At 48.9% G+C, this 18,714-nt stretch overlaps 1 protein-coding gene across 2 annotated transcripts in view; it reads left to right on the top strand.

Annotated features, from left to right (window-relative positions):
• Window positions 1–18,714, top strand: part of DYNLT1 (dynein light chain Tctex-type 1) — a 155,890-nt gene that overhangs the window by 123,958 nt on the left and 13,218 nt on the right. For both annotated transcript variants that reach the window (XM_069607882.1, XM_069607883.1), the window contains exon 3: window positions 13,817–13,940. In XM_069607882.1, coding sequence (XP_069463983.1) covers window positions 13,817–13,940 — 124 coding nt within the window. The remainder of the gene's footprint in view (window positions 1–13,816; window positions 13,941–18,714) is intronic.

Raw genomic sequence — 18,714 nt, 5'->3', positions numbered from 1 at the left:
ATGTTGACGTTCCATAAGTGGAAGCGTTTCTTCATGTAGTGCCAGGCTCTGAAGATTACCCATAGGTGTGTAACAGCCCTGCAGCTCCTACCATACCTGCTTTCCTTGGCCAAGGCTGAACTGGCTCATGTCCCTATCAAGGTGCACCTGGCCACCATATGCTGTTCTACCAGGGCGCCGGCTAGGCCTTCTCTGTGGTCGCACAGACTCACTAAGAAGTCCTCAAAGGACTCTTCAGAACTTTTCTGCCGGTGAAGGCTCCTGCCCCGGGTTAGGAACTCCATGTGGTCTTGACTAAGCTCGTGGAGAAACCCTTTGAGACGATAAATCAGGCCCGCTCACGTTTTTATCATGGTAGACCACTTTTCTTGTGGTGATTACCTCGGCCAGGTGGGGTCAGGGAGATCCACGCCCTGTCATGCAAGCAGTCGTACTTGTCCTTCCACGCTTCAAGAGTGGTACTGCGTACACACCCCACCTTTATGCCGGAGGTGCCGTCGGAGTTCCACCTCAACAAGCCTTTGGTGTTGCCCGTCTTCTTCCCGAATCCGTTGTCGCCAGTGGAGAGGGCCTTGCATTCGCTGGACGTTGCTCGTGCCTTGAAGGTTTACGTGGCACGCACAAAGAGCTTTCAGAAGGGTTCTCAGCTGTACATCAATTTTGGACCTGTGAATCGCAGAAGGGCTGTCTAGAAGGCTTCCATCTCCAGGTGCCTCTTCCCCTGCATCATGCACTGTCATAGACTGGCTAGTAGGCTGCTGCCAGGCCGGCTTAGCGCTCCCTCGACCAGAGCCATCCCAGCAATAACAGCGTTTTCTCTGGTGTGCCCCTGCTCCACATCTGCACGACTGCTACATGGCGGTCCACGCACACCTTCACGATATTCCACTGCATCCACAGGGATTCCAGAGAGGAGTCCGAAGTTGGCCAAGTGGTGCTACGCAACCTGTTCATTTGAGGTGAGTGTGTCCCAGGGGTGTTTTATTGCTTCTGTTGAGCCTTGCCACCTCCCGAGGTTGTGTATATGTACTGCAGTGTAATTGTCATACACAAACCAGTCCCGCCACCAGGCGCCCTTTCAGATACACCAGCACACACAGTTACTGTCCCCGGGTTGCAGCCCACCTCCCGGGACAACTCCTTACCTAGGGTGCGAGGGAGTCGCCATAGTCAACGAGGACGGGCAGCGCGGAGAGTCCGACCCGGTTTGCTGCCTCGCTTCCATTGGCAACTCCCATGGAGGCTACGTTCGGGTTGGAACACCCGATTGCGGTTACTTCCTGGTTCCGCGGTGCTCTCCCGATCACGTGCCCAGAGCTCCGCTCACGTGATCGGGAGCCGGCACGCATAAAGCCGGGAAGTTCGGGTTCACTCACCGCTTCACAGCTGTTCTACGACTCTGTTCGGCAATTGCAGCATTCACGTTGATACTACGGATTTGGACCTTGGCTTACGGAACACGGACTGGCTTGCTGACTCCTCGGATCTTGTCGCTCGGATATTGGTACTTTGGACACTCGGCTTTTGCTTAACGGATTGTTTTCGGATTGCCCTTTCTTGACTCTACGATCTTCGGCCACTGGCGCTACGTGGTAAACTCAAGTGCCTACCAAGTTACAGCCAGGTTACAGGTGCAGCCGGCTATTATCACCTGGGACACGGCTGACTCGGCTGTCCGGATCTACGGCGCTCCCCCGCACCAGGCCCAACACCCCATTATCATCCCGGTTGGGTTTAGGTAAGAGATTCTTACACGCTTCTGCATATCACAGTACTGTGTTTGCCTGTGCTAACCTTACCTTCCATTTAACAGCCTCCGGGGTCCAGGACGTCATCAGATCCGGCGAAGAAACATAAACACCTGTGGCCGCAAAGCTCGCACAGGGAGTTTATTTACTCATCCCTGTGGGTGATTTGTGGACAGAGGTCCATTACTCTCCACTACGCGGCAAGTTACGACAGTAATAATCATTCCTGAGCATGTGAATCCATGCCAGACCCCATGCTGGAGAAGGTTTAAGTTACTAACTTACCTGTAACTATTCTCCAGCATGGGTCTGGCATAGATTCACATGCAACCCCCAGCCCCCTTCCCCTCTGTGGCTCTTTTTGGTTCATACTGCCACTTTACGTGCTTACCAAATCTGAAGATGGCTACTGGGGGTGGAGCTTAGGGAGAGGACGGTCATTGGACGGGGGCAGTATGACCCAGAGGACAGTGATTGGTTTAGAGGAGAAATGCAGTTTTAAAGCTACAGTGAAACCGTTTTTTCTTTTACAGAGGATTCTCAGCCTGGCGGGCAATATTCATGAGCATGTGAATCCATGCCAGAAATATGCTGGAGAACAATAGTTACAGGTAAGTAACATAAACCCTATGCCACTGCGATTGGGACCTGGTCCCATCAGTCAAACAGGGGCCAGACCACCCCTCTACCAGTCCCCCAGCATCCCTTGCCAGCACTTTCCCTCTGGCTCCCTTTCCCAGACTAGCCCAACCTGGTCCTCCCTATCCACCGCACTCATCCTCCCTCCCCCGCCCCCCTTTTCCCCTGGAACTTGCCGCTTTGGCACTCCCAGCACTTGCCTGCCCCCACCCTTAGGCCTCAACCCCACTCCTGCACTTCTCCCTCTACCCCCTCGTCCCGGCACTTACCTTGTCCTGCAATTGCACAGTAGGATTGTCACAAGTCCAATATAACTGTTTTCTTTGTTCTACTTTTGTGATTCAGTGTCCCGCCCTCCACCCTATTCTTGTCTTGTAGCGCCTGGAAACACTTGTGTATATGCGCCATACAAATGTCCAATAAATAAATAAAATGTGAGTGAGAGGTCAGATTTGTGACTCTGAGAGGGCCTGTGTGTCAGAACAAATCAGGACCATGGCCCTGATGTTTGTTTGTATGTCTCCTGGGCGGGTGTGGCGCTGTTAACACGTGTGTGGAAGGTGTTGGTGAAATGAGCGCTAGTAAGTGTGGCAGGGCCATGAATGCAGAGTGAAGTTGAGGGTCGTGCAGCATGCATAACTGGAACATGGGAGAGGAAAGGATTGTGGGGAATGTTTAGTACTGTGTAGTGTTAGAAGAATATCATTGCTATTGATGGCAATGATGATGATGATGGTGTTGGAGTTAAGAGCAAAGTAGAGAAATGATGACCGATGAAGGGTTGGAAATTAGTGGCGTGGTGGGAGGTGTCTGGTGTGCGTCGACTTCCATGGTTATGATATGAGAAATCATTTATAGCGCGCCTGTACACAAGTGGTTCTAGGCTCGACAAGGAAGGGAAGCCGGAGGGAGGACAAGAAAATCTATCTTACTAGGCCTTCTGTCATTCAGATCGTGTGAGAACAAGAAGTGCAATGGGAAAGGGAGAGGGGGGGGGGGGAGTGCAAGGGAGATGGGATGGGGGGAAGCAAGGGAGAGGGGGGGAAGTGCAAGGGAGAGGGGGGAGTGCAAGGGAGAAGGGGGAGTGCAAGGGAGAGGGGATGGGGAAAACAGGGCAGCAATGCCCTGAGTAAGTGCAGCCAGGGCAGCGCAGTTCTGGGTAGTGCAAGGCGAACAAGGGCCTGTAGGGTTACAGTTACAGCTTCTAAGTGCATGGTAGGCCCAGAGGCAGCGCAAGTGTCACTGACCAAGAAAATGCCTGGTACCCAGTGAGACTCTGAGGGTAGCCAAGCAACCAGTTGGTACAGCAGATGTGTAGGTCAGGTAGGTCAGCAGGGGAGGGAGAGAACGCAGAGGAGAAGAGGAAAGTTTTGAGTTGCTTCTGGAACTTCAGGTGGTCCGGTTCAAGTTTGCAGGGGGCAGGGAGGGTATTTCGGGGGGAGGCACCTGCAGATGAGAGATCTACCCCCCACTCTCTGCCTGGAGAAGCCTCTAACCTTTTAGAGAATTTGAGGTAGCTGAGCGAAGTGATTGAGAAGGAAAATATTTTGGAAGAGTGCTGGATATAGTGCGGGCCCAGGCCCCAGAAAGCCTTGTGTACAATGCGAAGGGTCTTGAACTTCATCCTTGCAACCACCGGGAGCCAGTGGAGAGATTTCAGGGCTGGAGAGATACGGTCCTTGGGCTTGAGGCCAAGGATACGTTTTGCGGTCCTGTTCTGGATTAGATGCAGAGGGCGGAGAGTAGAGGAAGGAAGATTGAGAAGGAGGCGGTTGCAGTAGTACAGCCTAGAGAGAACCAGGGCTCTGGAGACTGAGCTTCTGGGGGAAAGGGAGAACAGAAGAGCTGCAGCTGGTAGTGGCTCTTCTTGGGACTTCTTGGCGACGTCCGAGCTGTGAGGAGAGAAAGTGGAGTCGAAGACATCAAGGTTTTTGCCTCACAGGAACGTGATAGAAGAGGGCTTAAGCAGGCGACCAGAGTGAAAGAGGGAAGGCAGGGGTCTCAATGATGAGGATCTCCATCTAACTGGTATTAAGGCAGAGATCATTGGAGGCGCACCAATCCTGAATCGTGGATAGACAGTCTGGAATGAACGAGAGAGGAGAGGAGGCTGAGGTGAACTTGAAGGAAAGCGGAGTATCATCCACATAATATTGAAAGTTAGAGGAGAAGGTAGAGATCAGGTGGGCCAAAGGGACCAAGTAGAGGTTGAAAAATCAGGCTGAGAGGATAGAGCCCTGGGGAACGCCACAGATAGAGCGAGAGGTGGCAAAGAGAAAGGGCCCAAGTTGGACTTTGGAGGGGAGGTCCAAGAGGAAGAAGTTCAACCACTCCAGGACTTGATCCGGGATGTCTAGGTTTTCACAGATTCGATTGATCCGGATGGTGTTGTTTACTGTGTCGAAAGCAGAGGAAAGTTCAAGGATGATGACGGCAGAAGGAATGCTGGAATCAAGGTTGGAGAGCAGATCTTCACAGGTGTTCAGGAGAGCAGTTTCCGTGCCTTCGCAACTCTGAATCCAGACTGATGGTCACAGAGATAACCAACAGAATCCGTGTGGAGCGTAAGCTGGGAGATGGCCAGCTTTTCCAAGAGTTTGCCCAGGAAAGGGGTGATGGAGATTGGGCGATAGTTTGCCGAGCCGGTAGGATCGGCAGACAGCTTCTTGAGGAGGGGGGGTGCACAGGGGAGTGCTTAAGGGGAGAGGGGAAAGTTCCTTTGGCGAAAGAGCGATTAAAGAAATTGGCATAAGCTCGAGCGAGGGTGTCAATATGGTCCTTGATGGTTCTGGAGGAGCAGGGGAGCACCTGTTTGGACTACACTTTCATCGATTGGACTTGTCTAGAAACGTAGTCTGATGTTGTCAGAGAGAAAGAGGAGAAAAGAAGAGGAGAGGGAGGGATGACCAAAGTGGGGCTGAGAGAGGGAGATGGAGTGGAAGAGGAGATGGGGGGGGGTGATGTGGGGGACACACGATGTCCTGAGTTTTAGCAGCAAAGTGAGAGGCTAGAGCCATACAGATGGCATGGGAGGGGAACAAGAGAGGTGCAGACTGCAACAGGATTGGCCAGTTACTTGCAGACTTTAAGTAGTTCAGCCGTGTTGGAGGCTGTAGAGACGCAGGCTTGAATGTGTGCTCTTGGGACAGGAGTCTGTATGACCAAAGACTGGTGGGACTTAATGTAGTGTTGGAATGGGTGATATCGAGTGATAAAGGGAATGGAGACATGCAGGTGGGTGGGGCTTGCTAGTATGGGGAGCAAAGTTGGGGTGTGAGGTTTTGGTAGGGTGACTATTGCATAGGAGATGACAAAAAGGTACAGGGGGAGAATTGGTGACCGGATGTACAGAGTCAATACTGTGTGTTTAGGTTTCAAAACATGGCAATGGCATCTCAGAGGGAGGGGGGGGGAGGGTGGAGGATGGAAATAATCCAAAAAGGCAGACTAATAATATTGTTGAGGGGAGACGCTGGGAAAATTAAAGTGAGAGTGGAGGAATAAATAAAGCAAAAGGAGGAGACGGAAATAAAGGAGAAATCTAGAAATATCAATGGGCAGTGATAGAAGAAAAGCAAAAAAAGGATGTGATGCAGAAAGGGACATTGGTCGTGTAGAGGCGTCCTCCTACAGCTAATGCCAGATCCGGAAGCTTCAAACCAGTACACCCACCTTGTAACTTGTAGTAAACATCAAGGCATTACAGCAGGAATGCAGCTGCCCACCACAATGAAGTATGCCTAGACTTACAGGGATCACATGAGAGATTTGTATCTCCTGTTTTTTTTTCCTTTCACTTTATTCATCTCCGCATCTTGTGACAACTTCAACTAGATGGGCATTCGACTTGCAACACTATTTATATCGTCAATAATGTCATGCGGTGGTCTACCGTCAACATTGCAGCCAACTAACTGATTGAGCAGTACCAGGAATGTCTTTGATGGTACCAGAAAGCTCCCTGGCAAGGAACCGGTGCCTCATCTGGCCTGCAATGGAGGTTATCTCGACCATGCTGGCACTGCCACTGTTTTTGATGTTCTTCTGCTTCTTTCGGTCACGCAGGGGCTCCGTCAGCACTTTGATGATCAGAGCGGAGGTCGATGGAACGCCTTCGATATGAGCATTCCTATTCTGGATCGTGAGTTTGATTGTGGTCCTGAGACCCTTCCAGTCACCAGTCGCCTTAGCAATGTTGGTGAAGGCCTTTGCTCACCCCATGCCTCACACTCAGTCTCTCTCCGCAAGCCATCCTTTTCCGGATCCCACCGAGGTGGGGCTCTGTGTAGTAGTACCCTTCTCCCTGCATCTATTGCAGGCCATTTGGCTTTGTCTTTTTTATACGTTCAAAAACGGCAACCTATTGGCTATTAGCACCCCAGAAATCATACTGGGATAATAGCTATAATCCCCTCCGCAGAGGTGCATTACCAGGCACCTCCTGTTCAGATGAGTGTCAAATAGATCTACATTTTCGGAGAACACCAGAGGTGGAGCAATTCCTGTAATACCTCCTGGATCAGTCCCCATTTCCAATTTGTTGAGAGCAGGTGGCTCAAGCAGTCTGCCTCGTTCTCCAAGATCTGAAGGAGTGTGCCCTCTACGACGACAACTCCCACATTTTGCAGAAAATGAGCGAGGGGCTCAGACCAATGGCCCTCCCCCAGCATGATGACATAAAACACAGATGTTGTTATCCATCTGGCCTCTAACAGTCTTTTCCGGAAATTGGATAGTTGAGCTCTGAGTCTCGAGGTGGGCATTGATTTTACTGGGAGAAATGTTAAAATATATCAAGGTAAAATATATCAAGGTAGGATAGTCCGGGAAGTTACAGCGGCCCCAATAAAAGATATTAATGACAGATGAATGAGCAGAAGTGAAAAACAGCCTCGGGCATTGGGCATCAAAAAGTGAGCTGGAGCATGCAAGGATGAAGAATACATAGTGTGCTGCACATCTAACTTCCACATGAGATGCAATTCATAACATTTGTGATAACCTGCAGGACAGAGGCTACCCCTGGCTAGTAACGACCTCTCACAGGGGTTTATGCACATGTGCAGTGTGGTGCCATGCCTGAAAGGCCCATCCTGCATGTGACAGTCACGATTTGCACTCACAGCGTCTTAAAAGGAAAACTAATACAGACGTGCATTGTTAAAAAAAAAAAAAGTGTTTCTTCTTTAGCCCTTAATCTCTGCGCTCTGTTAGTTTGATTACAGTCGGCGACCGCAATGAACATTGGAAAGTCACTAGCGCAGCTCATGTGTGGTTGGGAAGGTCCAAAGAAAGGTCACATTTTAAAATAAAAAACATTTAAAACGTAGGGCCTTGTCGGTGGTGGGAAGCAATGGACCACCCACCAGCGTGCTGCAGGCGCACGGCATACAATCTGCTTTCCAACTAACCCAAATAGCTGTAATTGAGGTTATTGGCCTTCTATACGTTTTGCAATGCACTTTTGTACAAATTCCCAAAGAGTTTCTGTCACGGGTATGTGTGTGTGGCAGCGTTAACATATAGCTCTACACGGATGTTTGTCACGCTAGCTGGTCTCTTCAAGGATGCAACCGGGGGAATTTGTAGAAAAGTGCATTGCAAAACGTAAAGAAGGCCAATAGCCTCAATGACAGCAATTTGATCTATGATGCACTTAGGCCTGAACACAGGCTGTTAATGCTACAATAGCCCTTGTTTGTCGAATTGTTGGCTTAGCTGTAGGGGCCGTTTATTTAAGTCCCCCTTCGCAGAAATGGAAGGTTGATAATTGGATGGTAGTTTGAGGGATCATCCGCATCCAGTTTTGCTTTTTTGAGGTGTATTCTTGTGGGAGGTGCGAGAAGGTGCGCTATGTCTCGGGAAGATAGCTCAGGGGCAACATGCCCGCCTTGGCTACAAGACACAGAGCACCACAGGTTCGAAACCCGGGTCTGCGCTTAGAAACCTCTGGGTATTAAGCGCACTATAAATAACCTATCATATCATATGTGAGAGATGCGTTGATAATATGGAGGAGGGATAAGAGCTCTTGGCCCTTGATATTTATGAGCCAAGAAGTGACAAAATCGTCGTCTGATATGCTGGGCCTAAGAGTTCAGAATGTTGGAGAGCTCATCAATAGAAATGGCCGGAAGTTTGAGCCAGAGGTTTGACCATTTTGTACCTTACTACGGGGAGCCGGAGCCGGAAGGGGAGGGGGAGGTGGTGGTTGTGGTAGTGGTGACGATTTTGAGATTGTGGTATCATCGGCGTGAAATCTGACTTTTGATATTCTATCAAGGAAGAAGTATGGAAGCTGTTGCATTTTTCTATTGGGTTTGGAAAAATTGGTTCTGGTGGAGGGTTACAGCGGTGCTCTCCATGTCCCGATGGAGGTCTCTGCTTTCGTATTATCGTAGCTGGGTAGTACAGAGCTGTAGCTGCTTTATGAGAGCATGCCTAGTGCTGCACAGTTGTTTGAGTGTGTCAAGATCAGGCTGTTTTGTTTTTGTGCCAGACTTTTTCAGCCCTGCGATTGGCTTGTTTACAGTCTGAGTATCAAGGGGTGCATGGTTTTATCTTTACGTTGTTAAAATGTAATGAGGTTTACATCTCCGCATAGGTTTCTGTGTTTTGTTTGAAGGCTTAAGGAGTAGCTCTGCATAGTTTATGGAACAAGTGACGGTTGATTGGGGGGGGGGGGCTGATCACCTGCCTCCCTAAGAGGATGCCCTTGAATGAACAGTGCGCAATGAAAGCAGGTAGCTGCTGCCCTTTGTTGCTGGGTATCCTGCGAGTTTCCCATGGGCATGTGACCTTCCTGGTCATTCAGTCTTTTTGAAATAAATGTATTTTATTTTCTGATGCTTGTTAATCTGCTTAGAATCACATGCTGTGCATATGGTCCGACATCCAGTGGTAACCACGGAGTATTGCAACTTGTCTTTCGGGGACCGATGGGGGACGTCAGCATAGGCGTGTCCGTAACACTCTCTCTATTGTGACGTGTAGGGAACCCAAAATCCCTCACGCGCCGAGGTCCCTCAGATTGTTTTCCCGCCCAGATAACTGGTCGCCCTATACCGGAGCTCTTACTAGAGATATTGTTTATCCCACCGAATTGTCGGTTATTCCCCGTTAAGTCACTTCAACTACAAGAACATCTTCAACAAAGTCTATGGGGGATTCGTCTACTGCTGTGGATTTCGGCGACCAAGATCCGGCGGCTGGATTTTCCATGTGGTTGGGCCTTCTGGCCGACCTATAGAGTAGGGAGAGTGGGTTCGGGGTGGCCATATTGTCGGTATATCTTTCCTCCTTTCCCTTTGGTCTGGTCATCCTTCCCTTTAGCTATGGAAAGGACTCCTTTTAGATTCTGCCCTAACTGTAGGGTTAGATATCCTTGGAAGGACGAACACAGGACGTGTAACGCCTGTCTCCCCTTAGAGCACAACGAAAAGCGGTGTGCGGCCTGCAAGCTCCTTCGGCCTAAAACCCTTAAGGAGCGCTGTGTAAAGCGGTGGGCCGCGTACTTTGTCATGGGTGGAACCCACCTTCCCCCACCGCCACACCTGCTGAGTGATGGGGGTAATTTGGATGACCAAACATCCATTGCGGATGTTATAGACCTTAAGGCGGACGCTTCTAGGTCTGCCACGCCCGTCCCGACCCTAAAACGGCACTAAGCACAAAACCCCTATACCGATTTTGACATCTTCGTCAAAAAAGGTGAAAGCGCCAACAGGGCTGCCGAAAACTTCACCGGTTTCCTCGGATCGTTCTGATCCAAAGCCTTAACCGCATCCGCAGCAGCATCTTGCGACCGGGCAGTCCAAATCAAACAAGGGCGCTACTCCGCAAACTGCATATGTTGAAGCGCGGAAATCTGACTCTTCGACGGTCTCAAAGGCCGCGGTAGGCCCGAAAACTACGGCTAGGCCTCTACCCGAAAAACCAGCGCCACCGAAGGTAGTTTACCTGCCGGTAAACCATCGGAGCCCTTGTCTCACGCCGATTCGGCGACTATAAAATTACAGCGGCGGTGGGTCTTACCGCGCTTCAGCCCAAAAGTTATGGGACGAGCCGCAGAAAAAGTTTCAGATGCGGATTGGGATGCCGATTCTTACGCTTATGAAGATAGTCAGGAGCCTCTCTCGACACGTAGTTTCTCCACCCGCAGGCCCGTTTGTTTCTTCTAAATGGACTACAGAGAAGTTTGAAGGGTGTATGGATCGGCTGGGGAGGATCATCTGGTTTTCTGACCATCCTCTGCCGAAAAGGGCTCGAATGGACCCTAATCTCCAAATTGAAGATCAGTCTCCTGCCTTCCAGCAGGAAGACGTTGTCCACATGGACACATATGGGGACATTTATAATGAAGAAGAGGAAGCTTCATTTCTTCAAAGTTATGAGGAAGAACAGGATACTACAGACAACTGGGAGGAAACCCAGCAAGAAGGTCAGGACCCAGGGACACAGCAACATCAGGACGCTGATGTTTTGTGGCTAGATTCTCCTCCGTCCACCCCGGCTCGCCAGGCCTCTCCTGTGAATGACCAAATGGCATTCAACTCCATGTTGAAAAAAGCAGCTGAATACTTCAAAACTTCTACTCAAGCGGCGGTGCCTTAGCAGGATTTTGTGGAGGATGTCCTTAAGGAAAAACGTCAGTCTAGCCAGGCCATACCCCTCCTGAACTCTGTGAAGAGAAGGGTGGCTCCCTCATTGGTATCACCAGCTCAAACCCAGGCAGTGAACCCAAGAGTCGAAAAATTATTTCGGCCTTCCCCTTCCGACCCTCTATACATCAGAGGGCATGCCATCCCAGATTCATTGGTAGTGTCTACCACTCGGAAAAGGGCAGGGGTACCCCTTGCCACGGTGGAATCACAGCCAGACAAGGAATCCAAGCGACTGTAAGCCCTTGGCAAACGTATCACGTCAGCGGCCGCATACACTACACGGATTGCTAATAATACAACCCTATTGGCAATCTATGCGGACACCCAATGAAACTTGCTCCAGGAAGGCCTTCAAGAGGTCCCTGAGCCCGCAAAATCAAAGCTTCTCTCCATTGTAATGGAGGGAAGACAAGTTAACGAGCATGTGATCAAGAACACGCTCCACACTGCGGAAACTGCAGGCAGGTCTATGGGCCAAGGGACCCTGTTGAAAAGACACACTTGGCTGCATACGTCTGGTTTTGAACCGGAAACTCAAGCCTCCCTCATCAGCAAGCCCATGAGGACTCTAACCTCTTCGGGAAGGCGGTGGATGAGGCTTTGGAAACAGCCAAGGAGGAGCATGAGACTCAGAAGTCTCTGCAACAGATCACCTAGAAGCCTTCCACCCAGAGGGGTAATAACTCTTGGCGGTCCTTTCGAGGGCAAGCCTGTGCTGGTCATAACAACTACAACACGGGAAACTTCAACTCCGGACAGACTTCTGGAAACACTGCATACTACCCAGCAAAGGGTCAGAAACGTGGCAGAGGCCCCAATCCAAGAGGACCCACAGCCTCTGGTCAGAAATGACCACCAAATCCAGGTCCCCTCCCATGTCACCCCGGTCGGGGGGGGGGGGGCGATAAACATCTTTCCTCATGGCATGGGAGGGGATAACTTCAGACCAGTGGGTCATAAAGATGGGTCGCCCGCAGTTACTGTGTGGAATTCGCCTGACCTCCACAGTTCAGACCGCCACGCTCGCGGTGCCTTTCACCGGACCATCTGGAGATCCTGAATGAAGAGGTGGAAGCACTGCTGGGAAAGGACGCCATAGAAGCCATCCCTATTCTTCAGGTAAACAAGGGTATTTATTCAGTGTACTTCCTTGTACCCAAAATCTCGCCATGCGCCCTGTTCTAGATATGCACCCAGCGAACAAGTTTATAAAACCCCAGAAGTTTTGCATGGTAACACTGCAAGAGGTGATTCCATTGCTGAAACAAGGGGACTACATGGCAACATTGGACATGAAAGATGCATACTTTCATATTTCAATGTGGCCGGCGCACAGAAAACACCTGAGGTTCATGATCCAGGAACGGCATTACCAGTTAAAGGTACTCCCCTTCGGCATCGCTTCAGCGCCAAGGGTGTTTACCAAAGTCCTGGCAGTGGCAGTGCCAAGGGTGTTTACCAAAGTCCTGGCAGTGGCAGCGGCACACCTGCGCAGACTATCGGTCCCAGTTTACCCTTACCTCGACGACTGGCTCATTACGGGGTACGCAAAGTAGCAAGAGGTCGGGCCTTCAGGGGGTTTGAACGTGAGGTGAATTGAAGGGTGTGGTTGGGCTGTACAAAACTTGAAAGTCTTGTAATAAACGTTTTGCTTTTTCATCCCACTGATAATAAATTGGGTGATGTATCCGTTCATTAACGGGGTAAATAATGGGAAGACCTGGCAAAGCATGCGAGTAGCTGGGTATCAGTTGGCTAAGTAAGCATATGGTTAAGTACCTAGTCATATGTTAATAGGTGACAAATAGTGCGAGTACCTACCCAATATGAGGGTAATAAGTTGCTATTATATGAGTGCCTGAACATATCATTAATATCTGGTAGCACCCCTGCCCTGAGCTGGTTCGGTGGGTCAGGATCACCTGCGGGCACCACCCTCCTGTTTCCAGCGTTGGGGTGCTCTCCTACCTTCCAGGGTCTTTGTCCTCTCTGCCACCATTTTAGCTGCCGTGGGTTCCTTCAGGGGCTCCTCTGTGCTCCTCTATGGAGTCCGCTGCTGCGTCGCAGGTGGTTTGTGTAGCTGTTTTATTGCAGGCAGTTAGTGCTTTCCTGTTGAAGTGCCGATGCACGGTGTGTGCTATCGGTCACTACACACACAGCGTGAAGGATATAAGCAGTCTCTAGGGGGCGTCTCACTCACAGGAGGCGTCTCGCCCCAGCACCCATTCTCATGCAAACAAGGGAGCGGCCTACACTGTTTCTTGGACTTCACCGCCTTCGTCAGGCATCGGCCATCTTGGGGGATAGTTCTTCGGGCGGGCCAGGTGGTGTTTCAGCCCCAATATCTGTGTGGGCTGGATTGTAGCCTCAAGCTTTCATCTGGTGATGCAGCAGCGCTTCAGCCAGCTGCTCACTCAGTTTTGTGATTATTCGCCACAGATACAGGATGTAATCTCAGGATTTTAGCAGCGTTCATGGGAGCTCGCAAGGACTTGCGTCCACGTTGCTCTCCAGTCGGTCCAGATCCCAAGAGTACCAGTTTGATTCTAGGGGCTTTAAGCACTATGGCGTTTTCTCAGGGTACTACGCACTGCAAGGGGCATTGCACACCTATGACAGAAGGGGCTCAAGGGCCAAGTATAGAGCACCTACTATTAATACATTTTCCTACAGTTTGTTAGTCTACCCAAAACTGTACAACTGAAATATGTATCTCATGGTTCTTAAAAGTGCAAACGTGTTTTTTGTTTTCTTTTTACTTTTTAGTCCATCGAAAGTGCCATTGGCGGTAATGCCTACCAACACAACAAAGTTAACCAGTGGACCACAAATGTCGTGGAACAGACCCTAAGTCAACTAACCAAGCTTGGAAAGCCTTTCAAATACATAGGTGAGTATTGCTGAATTGATGATTTTCTAGTCATCCTAATATCTATAGTTGTTAAAATGTCAGGCAAAACATCTATTGCCGCCGGGAAAAAAAAGTACTATGTTCTCTTGAAATTGGGTTGTTTACTATTTTGGCCACCGATAATCTAATAAGGTAATAGAAGACAAATTGGACTAGAGTTTTTATTCTCATTCCAGATGGTTCAGAATCTCTGAAATTTCACAGATTGTGCTAGCTGTTTCTGTTCAAACAGAGGGCTCACAAAATCTACTACTTAAGAAGGGCAAGTACCGTTGACATGGTACTCGATCTTGCTTGCGACTATGTGAATGTCAGAAACATTTGATATTTACTGCAAACAAACGTTGTTAGCAGTAAATGGCAAATACACAAGTTTTATTGCGCATGGCTGGCCTTTAGGTGACAGCATTGCACCACGCATGAAGGGCGTTTATGATGACATGCAATTCACAGACAGCATTGGTAAATATTTTGTCACCCGTCACCATGGGGTGGTGGGGTTGGGGGGGGGGGTGCGTTTCTGTTAGGTGGAGTATGTAACTAGCCCTGCAGGTCTAGTGGGATCTTTAAGAATTTGTGAAGCCTACAACAGAAACCAGGTGCAATCTGTACGGGTGATGTGGTTGGCAGATTGATGACAATGACGGCACTTGATGCACTGGATGTAAAAAAGGTGCCCATGTTTTATCTATAGCACACTAAGTGGTTTTATGCTCATTATGTTGTGTTTTTTTTTGTTTTTCTAAAGTTCCGGGCAGGCCTCAAAATGTGCACTCTCCACTAGCTATTGGTTAGTGATAATTGACTCTTGGCGAGTATAAAATGGTATACTCTGTGTATGGGGATAATTAAGGGGCGAGTGACCTTTTTATGCCTGGTTTGTAGCTTGGCACCGAAATGTTTACCCCTACAAAGACTCTCATTGCCTGCTTTCTGGTGTCTCTTGCATCTTTGAATGCTAGTCCGTGAGTGGTTTGACTCCTCGTTCCCGCATGTGCACTCACCCTGCCGTAGCAAAGGTAGCTTTAGTGGAGTGCCAATTGCATGTGCCTCCTTGTCATTTGCAAGGTAGTGACATTGGTGCTCCACACTCCTCCTACGAACACTGCATTTTGGATGTGAACTCAAGAGCTGACATAATTGACCAGGCTACACTGAAAACGCTGCTGGCTTAGTTGGTGTTTATGGGCTGCCTCCTCTTTCCCTGGGATCTCTTGGATATTATATCCCACATGTTTAGTGCAGGAAGGACCAGTAAATTAAAGCTCTGCAACACTGCATCTTTGAAAGATGCGCATGCTTGTTTAATATTCCCAGACATTGAAATGGGAATCCCCTTAGTGAAAAACATAACACATTTTTCATGTATCAAAACGTACGTTAGTATTATGATGTATGGACTCTGTTTAGGCTTGGTTTTATCCGAGTTGTCACCAGCCTTGCTGGTTTCTTAACTCCTTCCATAAAACATCAGACCCATTATTCTGACTGCATGCGTAATAATGGTCTATTTGGAGCCCAACTCCTAAACATCATTCTGACAATTTTCGAAAAATGTCACTGCCGGCCTGCATGCAGTATGGTTTATGGCAACCATGACTGAGAAAAGGAAGAAAAGACTCTTCAAGCCCTGTTAGGTGTGCGTTTATCTTCATGTAACATCTTCTATGTAAAAGACCACCCTAACGGCTTTGACCAGACATGACACCGAGCAATGGCGCTGCAGGAGATTGGGGTTATGGCATATTCCCGGAACCAGTGCCTCCGACCACATGGCAATGCTCAAATACCATGCCACACAAATGCTGGTATTGTTTGAAAGCGCCTCCACCTATTGAGTGAAGGACGCGTGATGAATCCTGTGGGGTCATCACTGATCCCCAGCCAAAGATCTCCTCCCATGTGGCCAGGGGACGGCAGCCGCTACCTGATCCTGACCCTGGAAGTGGTATTATGAGGGAGGATCGCATGGGAGGAAAAGGCTGAAGTGACTTGGCAGGCAACCCTGCCTTGTGATCTCTCCTTCTCACAGGAGTAAATCCTATCACTCACCTATTGAGGGGACTGTTAAATACCTCTGTCACTCTTCACATTTAATGCATGTGGGGCAACACACCACTTTGCTCCCCTGAAACTACCCGTTAAACTGTACCTTGAACCAGTTACCAACTACCACTAATCTTTCCTACATACAATGCTGTCAAATCCTTTCCTGGGTGCCTTGGCCATCTTGAGATACATGAGGTAGTCCCGCTGCAGGGATCTTTGTCTTGGCCCAAATAATGGCCTTTTTCTTGTCGACACGTGCTTGGATTCTCCCATCTCCACTATAGAAGATCAAAGGAAATCCTAAGAGTAGAACGACACGCAACTGAAAGCAATCTGTTCTCCTTTCTCTTCCATCTCGCTCTCTCCTCAGACACCTCCTGCTTCCCTGTCACCAGTTCTATAGTCATTGGCTCAGTCATCCATCAGCCAAGGAGTCAATTGAAAATAGCTTGTCTTTTTCAGCCTCCTCCGAGACACCATGCTACCACCTACTGCCAGGTGCACTTCCCCACAGTACAGAGCCACCCAATCAATAAACTACCAGCATGACATCACACCAAGAACTCCTGATCTTCTAACCACTTAAGTCCCAGGCAGTTCTTCACCCATTTAACAAACAGTTAAGCAGGAAAACAGTATTCAGAGTCCTTTAAACAACATGGGAGTTAGTCTCCCACCCTCATGCCTAGCCTGGATTTCACTAATGGATCCAATCCATATAGATCTTACTTTATAATACAATCCATGACCTTGAGACCAGCCCTACGTAAACAATTTAGGCTATAGTATTTCTTCATAATCTCATAATCTAAACATAAGGAATGTTTTGAAGAGGTTGTTTTCACAAGCATGATGTCTGTAAAAAAAGAATTATACAGTGGGACAAGTTGTTCAATTAACTTAACGACAACTTGGGCTTTTCATAGTAGGGGTAGTTTCTACTCCTTTATTCAAAGTTGAAGTGGGTTCCCACTGCCCTAGCCAGGCCCCCTGTTCTACCACAATCGCACAAGATTGGCTAAACACAGCCACAGTACTTCCACTATCTTGGTCTTTCCCCCAGCCTAGGTAGGCCAAAGCCTTATCTGACTCACTCCCCCAGGGCATTCCTAGTGACCTAAAGGGTAATCTGGTTGTTCCGTTGCTTTTCTCTTTTGATTGCAGACTCTTCAGGTTTTCCTCACTCCTGTATCTCCTCTCTTCTCTTGTACAAACTCCATTCTTATTTTTATCGCTCTTCTCTAACTTTCTCTTCCAATTGCTTTTGCTCTGCCACTTGCTTTCGCTCTGCCACTTGCATGCTCTTTCTCTCTTGCTCTCGCATTCTCTCTTCCCCATCTCTCCCTCTCCCCACGTACACTCCATCCCCATGTCTTGTCTCTTCCGCTTATCCTGTCGGCACCCTCTAACTAATCTCTCCTGCTTCTCCTATAGTCATTTTCCAGGTCATGTTAGTAAGTCTCTCTCCTCACCACACCTACTTCCTCTACCCTCTTGCCTCTCACCTCTTTCTCACTTCCCACCTACAAGCAACATGGTGGCCTGCTCGACCCACAGCCCCACACCTACGCTTATACCCCTCTTCCTACTCTCAGTAAGTCCCTCAGCCACAGGTCAATTTTTTCACCTTGGGGAATTACTTTCTGAAAGCACTCCAAAGTTCTCCTCCAACTGCTATACCCTCCTTGCTTGTCTCTTCGTCCACCACTGCCTCTTCTGACCTCACCCATACATGTTTTATCTCTGTCACTGCTGTGTTTTTATAGCCCCGCATTTCCTATTGGAGCCCCCCTCTGCTTTCTAAGTCGGCTGCCCCCTTGGCCAATTTCTATCTGAACTACTCCTGTGGGGGAAGGAGACCTCTCCAAGAAGTCCCCTTTTTACTTTCCATTCTCTTACAGGCAGTCATATGCTCAGGCATATAGTTTGTTCGGTATCCGGTCATTGCATTGACAACCAAAGCATCGACAGCCAAACCATCTAATGCATTTTTTTAGATGGTAAAGGGTTTAGTGTAATAAAAATGGGGTTTAAAGGTTAAAATAAGGGGGTTTGGGAGAACCGACCACCCCTACCCCCTCCTCCCATTAAAAAAAGAATGTTAAAAAAAAATGGTATGGCATTAGATGCTTTGGCTGTCGATAGAATGACTATAAACAATTTGTTCTTGGATTTTCTTCATTCCTGGGTTAATCTTGCTTTAAAAAGGTTGGGGGGGGGCAGGTGGGGTTCCTGTGTCTCCCTTATTCTCCTGCAATCCCTTTCCATATTGTCTTTCTCCTTTGGTCCATCTAAGGTTGTTTGGGTGGGTGTTGTGCTTTGTTTACCCCGGGAAGGAGCCTCCGATCCATCCCCATTTTGGCAATGATTCCATTCTGCTTGATCCATGCAGGGTTTTGTTTAGGCGCAGATGCATTGTTAGCCGTCTGTATTTTCCTTCAGTGTGTCTGGCTTCTGTGGTTCTGTGATTCATGCTGAGTTTCTGGGGGTTCATGTGGTTCCTGGACTTGGTGTTCTTTGAAAACAGAAAGAGATCTAGCCAGGACCGAGGCTAATGAGTAAAGGGACCGGGACAGTGGTACTAATAGCCCTGCATGTTTTCTTACGCTCTGGGGAGCTAGGGATTGGGGTCCATTTCGAGTCCACTACATCCCTGAGGTAGAACCTGCTCTCGCTGCAGCTATATATGTAACCTATCACAGGA

Source organism: Ambystoma mexicanum, chromosome 4q, assembly GCF_040938575.1.
Source record: "Ambystoma mexicanum isolate Mex_15411 chromosome 4q, UKY_AmexF1_1, whole genome shotgun sequence".
NCBI lineage: Eukaryota > Metazoa > Chordata > Amphibia > Caudata > Ambystomatidae > Ambystoma > Ambystoma mexicanum.
Note: the sequence above shows the minus strand (reverse complement) of the source record. Positions and strands in the feature narration are given on the sequence as shown.